General features: G+C 46.5%; 1 protein-coding gene across 1 annotated transcript in view; it reads left to right on the top strand.

Annotated features, from left to right (window-relative positions):
- Positions 1 to 168: 168 nt before the first annotated feature.
- Positions 169 to 8632, top strand: part of LOC119267582 (probable prolyl 4-hydroxylase 7) — a 10479-nt gene continuing 2015 nt past the window's right edge. The window contains exons 1-3 of the mRNA XM_037549000.1: positions 169 to 425; positions 517 to 574; positions 672 to 776. Of these exons, the coding sequence (XP_037404897.1) occupies positions 295 to 425; positions 517 to 574; positions 672 to 776 (294 nt within the window). The 5' untranslated portion in view covers positions 169 to 294. The remainder of the gene's footprint in view (positions 426 to 516; positions 575 to 671; positions 777 to 8632) is intronic.

The raw sequence follows: 8632 nt of genomic DNA, 5'->3' as shown, positions 1-8632 counted from the left end.
TGGGCGAAATCAAACGGCGGTGGAGTTGGATATGTGGCGGGCGATGGGCGATCACGTGGAAGCCAACCGAAGGCAGTTGGATGGTTGGCATGCAGCTGTCGTTTTTTACATCTTTGATGGATGAAGATGTATATTTGCATCACCAATTGTTATATTTTACGTCTTCTTCGGAAGGTGGATGCTGCTGGATGTTTGGAGTAGACTTCACTCATACACGAGCTGCCCTAGCACCACGGGCTCCCGGTCTTCATCTCTGACTCCTCCCTCCCGTCCTCCCCTCCATCTCGCCGGGCCATGGCTCGTCTCCTCCTCGTCGTCCTAGCGGTTCACCTCACCGCTGCCAGAGCCTTCGCCGCGTCAAGCGTCGGCGGCCGTAACGGCGACTTCGACCCCTCCCGCGTCGTCCAGCTCTCGTGGCACCCCAGGTGAGGATCTGATCTTCCTTGCTTCACCTCCCTCTGAGCCTACGCAACGTACAACTCTGATGGCTGCCTCTTTTGTGCGCGTGGCCGCTAGAGCGTTCCTGCACAAGGGGTTCCTCTCGGACGCGGAGTGCGACCACATGATCGAGCTGGTGAGTATGGCCGCCCCTCGATCTCGTTGTCTCGAGGGAGATTTTTCCTTTTTGGCTGGATAATGGTTGATTGATTCGGCTCTTGCGTGGTCTGTAGGCGAAGGACAAGCTTGAGAAGTCGATGGTGGCGGACAATGAGTCGGGAAAGAGCGTCCAGAGCGAAGTGCGGACCAGCTCCGGCATGTTTCTCGAGAAGAGGCAGGTCAGCACGAATGGACCTTGTGATTTCTTTGTTCTTGATAATCTTTCGCAGATTTTATTGCTTGGGGGCTTGATAGGTGCCTACTTTGGATTTGATTTATATCACGATCTCGATACACAAGCGAAATTAATACAATTGTTATAGAATTATTCAGATACATAACAAATACATATTTTTTTGTTTCTTCTGACAAACTTGAAGTTTAAATTTAAAGGGCATTAGCTCCACTGAAAGTGACATCATTAATCCTCCCTGGAAAGTTTCAAGTTGATTTGATGTCTTACTGAAGTCGTGTTGTTGCACTGAATGTTTCATTTCTTATTTGTTGTGAATGCATCTTTTGTCAAATGTTGGCTGAGCTATAGTCTAGAAAGCACAAACATTTCCCTTGTAGGACTGTATGCAAAGTTTGCCACTTTACTGATTATTAGTGATTACTACTTTATTGACTTCATTTGTATACACATCTGAGATATGGATTGTGGATGTCCATTAGCAGATTTGCCATAATATGATCTACAAAGTGGGTGACAAACTTCAATTTGATTGGATGGCTGATGCTTCTTATCCTTGGTATATCATGTATTTTATCGAAGGTGGTCGTTCCCTCAGCAGTGTGCCCCTAAAGTCCATTTAATATTATCATTTTTCATTAGAAATGTGATATAGGCCCAAGCCTAGGAGTGGCCCAATCTTCAACAATTAGAGGTGGATTTCTGTAAGAATACGAGGGAAATCACAAGGAACACAAGATAAACTAGCACAAATCAACACACATGTTGCAACACAAGATACACATGGATAAATAGTTGATCCAAATCATCCACAAGAGAGAGATGGAACAAGCTAGGGTTCTTCCCCGAAGTCCTAAGACATGGAGGTCTTGAATTGAAAGTTGTCACCGATGAATTAAGCTTATGTGTCATACTTGAGGCTTTGGGAGAGAGTGATTGAGCATCATTTGAGAAGAAAAACGAACATCACAAAAAACCAATTTGGTTTTATGCTAGGGAGACCGATTATAGATGCCATTTTCCTCCTACTACGCCAGCTTATGGAAAGTTATAGGGAGCGAAAGAAGAATCTTTGTGGTTTTCATCGATTTGAAGAGGGCATATGAAAAGATACCAAGGACAGTTATTTGGTGGGCGATAGAGAAACATAAAGTACCAAGAAAGTACATCACCTCATCAAGGATATGTACGATAATGTTGTGGCAAGCGTTTGGGCAGGTGATAGTGAGACCGATACCTTCCCAATTACGATAGGACTGCATCAAGGATCATCCTTGAGTCCATATCATTTTGCCTTAGTGATGGACGAGGTCACCCATGATATACAAGGAGATATCCTTGGTACATGTTCTTTGTTGATGATGTGATGTAGTCCTAGTTGACGAGACTAGATTGAGTGTCAATAGGAAAATAGAGTTGTGGAGACGGACTTTAGAGTCCAAGGGGTCTAAGCTTACTAGGACCAAGACCGAGTATATGAGGTGTGACTTTTGTGGTGTTAGGTGCGAGCATGGAGAGGTTAGTTTAGGACATATAGTGCCTAAGAGGGACACCTTCCGATATTTGGGACCAATGCCACAAAGGAACGGTGATATTGATGATGATGTTAGCCATAGAATCAAAGCAGGGTAGATGAAGTAGCGGGAGGCATCTACCATCCTCTATGACTAGAAGGTCCACCAGAAGCTCAAAGGCAAGTTCTATAGGACGGTGATTAGGTCCAGCAGAAGCTCAAACGTAAGTTCTATAGGACGGTGATCAGACCTGTGATGCTATATGGAGCGAAGTGTTGGCCTAAAAAGAGAGAACACATCCAACAAATGAGTTCACTGAGATCACATGCTAAGGTGGATGCGTGGCATTACAATAAAGCATCGAATTAGAACTAGGCCATACATGGTAAGGTAGGGGTGGTACTGATTGAAGAGAAGCTTGCCCAACACCCTCTAAGGTGGTTTGGACATATCCAACGGAGGCCTCTAGAAGCACCGATAAATAACAATATTATAAAGAATAGCGAAAAATTGGGAGGGGTAGGGGACGACCAAAGTTGTCTTGGGAGGAGGCAGTAAAAAGAAATTGAAGGACTGGTATGTACCCAGATATTTGGCTCTTGATAGGACTGCATGGAACGTAGCAATCAATGTACTCGAACCTTAATTTACTTTCCTTCACTTTGCTTACTTGTACTTGTTCACTTTTTTTTGGGTTCTTGTAGGTTTTTGTTGGGTTTCATCTCTAGCCTACCCCAACTTGCTTGGGACAAAAGGCGTTTGTTGAGTCATATTGCCCGAGCTTTAATAGTGGTCATTCTCAAGCTTGCAACTGCGATTGTTTAAAACTTACTCCCTCCGTTTCTTTTCACTCCGCATATAAGATTTGGTCAAAGTCAAACTACACAAAGTTTGACCAAATTTTTATAAAAAAGTATGAACATCTACAATATTAAAACTATATAGTATGCAAATACATTTTGTGGTGCATCTGATAATATTGATTTCATATTGTCAATGTTTATATTTTTTAATATAAAGTTAGTCAAACTTTACAAAGCTTGACTTTGACCAAACCTTATATGCAGACTAAAAAGAAACGAAGGGAGTACTAGATGAACGGAACGTTCAGTATTGCTAATATGTGTGCGTATAACCACATGTGATGGAGCTTCCTTTCTGCGCCAAAGATCTTGTTAGACCTAGTTTTGTATAAGTTAGTAGGACCAATAGGGGCAACTCCAACGTGGATTACAAAAACAGACCTCACCAAATGTCTGCGGACTTGTCTGCCGACAGGTATAGGGGCGGGTGCCATCCAACCGTAGGCACCAAATGTCCGCCCCATTCCAAATGGATCTTTAGGAAACAGACGACTCATGCTAAACTGGATGATTTTGTTAAATTTTGTTATATTACAAAAATAATGGACAAAATTTAACAAAGTTTCAACTAAACCGAATGACAATTTAACTAAACCTAAGCTAAATTATTGAGGTATCGGGCGGTGACCTCATAGGCATGGCCTCCAAGGGCGCTAACACCTCCATCGTCATCGTCATCATAGCCGCCGCCACAATTGTCGTCATCCTTCTAGTGGCGGAAGGCCCGCTAGGCGTCACGGCAACCCTGATCTGCCGCCGTTGCTTGCAGACGCTTGGCCGCCTTCGCCGGATAGCGACGGTCGGACGTGGAGCGCTTGTAGTCGCACGCCGTTGCCTTTGAGATAGGTCAAACGCTCGGACTGGCAAACCCCACTTTGAGGAGCTGCTGCTGATCTGGCGATGACGGGGTCCTGTATCAATCAATGGCCCATGCCTCCGTGAGCGCAGGGTTCGCTGGGACCTAGGGCGGTTCGACCGCGCGAACGATGCCGGATGTTGCACATTGCGCTGCTCCCGACGCGCCGCCTGGGAGTTGTCACTGTGGAGGACAAGTTGCCGCCTCCGCCTTCGCCTCCATCACCAAGGTAGTAGGCTAGGCGGCTCCTCAATGGCGATCGGGCACTATTGGCCCCTCATCCTTAACAGCAATTGGGCGCCACTGGCTCTCGGATTGCCGACAGGATGGAGACAGCTACGCGGTGGGGATAGTGGCTCCTTCATGCAACATCCGTTTTGGGCGCCGATGTTGCGCGAGAGCTGCGGGGATGGTGGCGCCAGACCGCGGTTGTAGCACGACCGCTCGAGCAACAACTCCATATGCTGCATGAACTCCTTGTCCGTTGTGGCGTCCTTGGCGAGGAGTGGATGATGTTGCTCCTTGGTCGACGCCAGCGGGCTCGGAGGACGCGGTCGGCGGTGGCAGGAGCCAAAGCTCCCCTGCTCTGCCCCCCGCGGATCTGGAGGGGGTCGCGGAGAACCACTTCGAGCCGTCCTACTTGCCTATCCCTGCCGTCGGAGCTGTAGTTCTACGGATTTGGGGGAAAGGAGCGGAGAGGGGAGGCCGCGGTGTAGAGTTTACGCTCGCGGCCGGCTGACTTAAATAGCTGGGCAGGGGGACAGACTCTGCTTCAATGTGGGCAGTGGCGGCTTCTTGGCCGACACGCCTGTGTGAATGCCGGGCAGGTGGTTGGCCAGTCAGGAGGCATGAATGTGTGTAGGAAAATGTCCTGTCATTTCATCCGGTCATGTTTGCTTTGACCGGTAGGAATGTGTCGCAGAAAGCATAGCAAGGTTTCTAGGCGGAGCGGAGAGAGGGTTTTTCGATGTAGGTTCGCGGTGTCGGAGACCTACGTGGCAGACGTCCGGATGCCTATAACCTCCCCTACATTTGGTTCCGGTTTGTGGGATTTCGGACGTCTGGACCGGTCCGGACAAATTTGGTGACTGCCGTTGGATGGCAAAAAATGTTCGGACATTCCGGACATTTAGGGGTGATTTATTGATGCGTATTGGAGTTTCCCTAATAAGCTATCTCGCCTGTTAGCACATATATATATATATGTTCGTGATCCCTTGGCCACATATATATATATATATATATGTTTGTGATCCCTTTGGCCACATACGGAATTAGTAGAATGCTACATAAGGCATGTCTTATAGTAGTTGCCTCTATTTTAAGTACAACTTGTAACATCGAAAGATCAAGGCAAATTGACTAGAGGATGAATAGGAGATTCTATAATTCCTACCCGAAAGGAGAGTAGTCAGCGGAATTGAAGAGAAGAACTGATACGGAGTAAACAGTCTGAAGAAACAGAGACAGTTCTAGACAACATCGGTAACAAATGCATCAATGGGTACACACGGTAATGAGGGAACAGATGCAAATAGCAGCAGAGGTAAGCATATATGCACATGTAAACTAGAACTTACACTTAGCAGAAAACAGTAGCAAGAAGGATTCAGTGCTAAGTCAAATGCAAAACAGTATATACATGACAAGAACAGTGCACGAACAGAAACGTAAAGGAGTGAGTAAGATATAGAACCGGGTTGCAGTTGAAGACACATGATTTGTTTACTGAAGTTTAAGTTGGCAACAACAGTACGTATTCATTGGAGAGGCTGAGCACACTGCTCCGAAGTCACACAAGGCTTGACCTTTATTCTCCTTGAGCTATGTTTGTCAGAACTCGCCCAATTACTCATGGTAGATATTGCGTTGATCTCGAACCGATACGAAGTTGTTTGTTGCGAATCAACACTTTGGATGCTCACCAATTGACGCTTAATCGTCTACAACATGCCAATTCTTCAAGAGTAATAAGCAGAGTTTCAAGGCTCAATTGTTCTTGGGGTGATGCTCAATCACAACTCAAACTGGTATCTCCTCATTTAGTATTTTTCTCAGAATATGAGAAATGAGAAACTCAATGCATACATAACAGAATCCACCTCAAACCGGAGGGGGTAGTGGGCTATTTATTTCCTTGGCACAGAAAACTAGTTGTTGGTCGGAAGTTCTTCAGCCAACGGTCTGGGATCGAACTGTAGCTCACAACAGTAATCTGGTTCACTCTGAGGAACCTAGAGCAACTCCAAGAACTTGAGTTCCCTAACTCCTTGATGAAGCTAATAACGGTGACATACCGAAGAACTACACTCCTGAGTACTCAACCAAGCTGATTCCTCAGACATATTCAACTATGCCACTGAAGCTAGTAGATTCATCTAAATGGAGATTTTTGAAGTCCTTTGTGTAGATGGTTGGGTTATAAGAGCATCTCCAACCGGACAGAGTAAATATATCCGTGGATGACAAGTTCGCGGCCCCTGCAACCACAAGCCCTATTTTTAAAATCTCAAATCCATGCAAGCAGTGGCGGAGCTACAGCAAGGCTGAGTTGGCCATGGCCCGCCCAGTCCATGAGTTTTTTCTATTGTATACCTACTGTTGGACCATGCAAAATAAGCCCAGATACGCATTTCCTTCAGCCGGCCCGCCCAACTAATTGGGCCAAGCTCCGCCACTGATGCAAGCACATGCACATTGATCATTGAACGGTACACACAAATAAAATGTCGATCACTGAACAATACACACAAATAAAATTTATTTGAAGAGGAAAATAAAGTTGAAACATAAAATCTATTCAGAGTGCATAATTCAAACATAAAATTCAATGATTTTCAGTGTGGATCCACATATGCTCCACAAGAACATTGAGTAGTTGCACGTGCGCCTGTGTATCTTGAAGTTATCAATGCATCTCTAAAAGTTCACAACATGCTCTGCATCTTTGTTCCGAGAGGCGGACATGTACTCTGGGCTTCTCAAGATCATGTGTGCGACTGCGGGCTGCCCCTTCGCCCTCATTCTACACAATCATGTTGTGCAAGATTACACAACAGGTCATCACCTACCACAATGTCACCGGATCCCACATCATTGCAGCTCCAGGAACAATACCCCAACGAACTTGGAGCACTCCAAATGCCCTCTCCACATCCTTGCTAGCACCTTCTTGCATTTATGCAAAGAGACATCGTTTGTTACCTTGGGGATAGGGTATAGTCTTCACAAACACCGCCCACCAAGGATAGATACCATCGGCAAGGTAGTACCCCATGTTGTGGTCATGCTCGTTGATGGTGTAGTTGCAAGTCGGAGCATCTCCATCACAAAGTCTCTTGAACAACGGAGATCACTGAAGCACATTGATGTCATTGTGAGACCCTGACATGCCAAAGAAAGAAAGCATGCCAATCCACAAGTCCTTTGATGCCACTGCTTCAAGTACGATGGTGGTCTCTTTGGTGCGACCTTGATACTGCCCGCGCAAACCTGCCGGGTAGTTTTTCCAGTGCCAATGCATGCAATTGACTGAACCAAGCATACTTGGAAAACCTCTTGCCCCTCCAATTGCCAATATTTTTTCCCTATCCTCAGCATTTTGTTTGCCATGGCCTCAATGCATGTGCGATCCATCTGGATGTACTCATCAACAACATCTGCAGCTTTACCATCGCAAGCATGCTCATAGCAGCCTTGCATTTCTGTAAAAGAGAGAATGATAGTTGCCCGCAACAATCCTTCCTCGGCATGAAGTAAGGATCATACGCCTTCACACCATCCACTATGTGCAAAGAACAAATGAGTGCTCATCTGGAAGCGATGCCGACGCCCCCTCCCCCCTATGAAATACATGTATTTTTTAAAATTAGTCGTTGTAGAGACTCTGTGCGCCACTTATCCTATCCCGGGCAACAACTATCTGGCCCTTTATCGAACCCTTGAAGTTGAGAACATGCTCTTGTTTCTTCATTTCTTCCTGGATGCTCATCATCATAATTATGTCAGCATCTTCGTCGTCATCGATGTCTAAATTGGACAAATCAGTGAATTCTTCGAATATATAGTCATCAAGCTCCTTGTAACCAAAATCATCATTCGAGGAATCCATCGCTTGCCTACAAATGAGCAAAAGAATCTCAAAAACAGCTCGGACATTTTGTCGAACACATGACGGCTAAGGTGTATGTCTGGCGGAGCAGGACGTACCGGGGCGGCAAGGACGGCTGAGAGGGGTTTGGGGCCCGTGGTGGCAGCGCTGCGGGTTGGGGATGGCGCGGACTAGGCAGGACAGAGGAAGAGGGCGGGTCGGGCGAGGGTTGGTTGGGGACGATTTGGAGAGATTTAGGGTGGGTCTGGCCCTGTCGGATCCGACATGGCGGACGCGTCCGGGCAGCCCAAAATCCGCCCCACAGGGTTTGAGGGGTGCCAGACAGCCCAAACATATGCGCTGGTTTGGGGGGTCTGGTTGGTGGTGTGTTTTTTCTGTTTGGGAGGTGACGGCTATCCGCCCGGACATATGGGGGTGGAGTAGGGACCACCTGGACGCGTCAAACAAGATTTGGAGTGAAAGTTGGAGTTGCTCTAACTGAGCGTCAAACATGATTCA

Source organism: Triticum dicoccoides, chromosome 1A (genome assembly GCF_002162155.2).
Source record: "Triticum dicoccoides isolate Atlit2015 ecotype Zavitan chromosome 1A, WEW_v2.0, whole genome shotgun sequence".
Classification (NCBI taxonomy): Eukaryota; Viridiplantae; Streptophyta; class Magnoliopsida; order Poales; family Poaceae; genus Triticum; species Triticum dicoccoides.
Note: the sequence above shows the minus strand (reverse complement) of the source record. Positions and strands in the feature narration are given on the sequence as shown.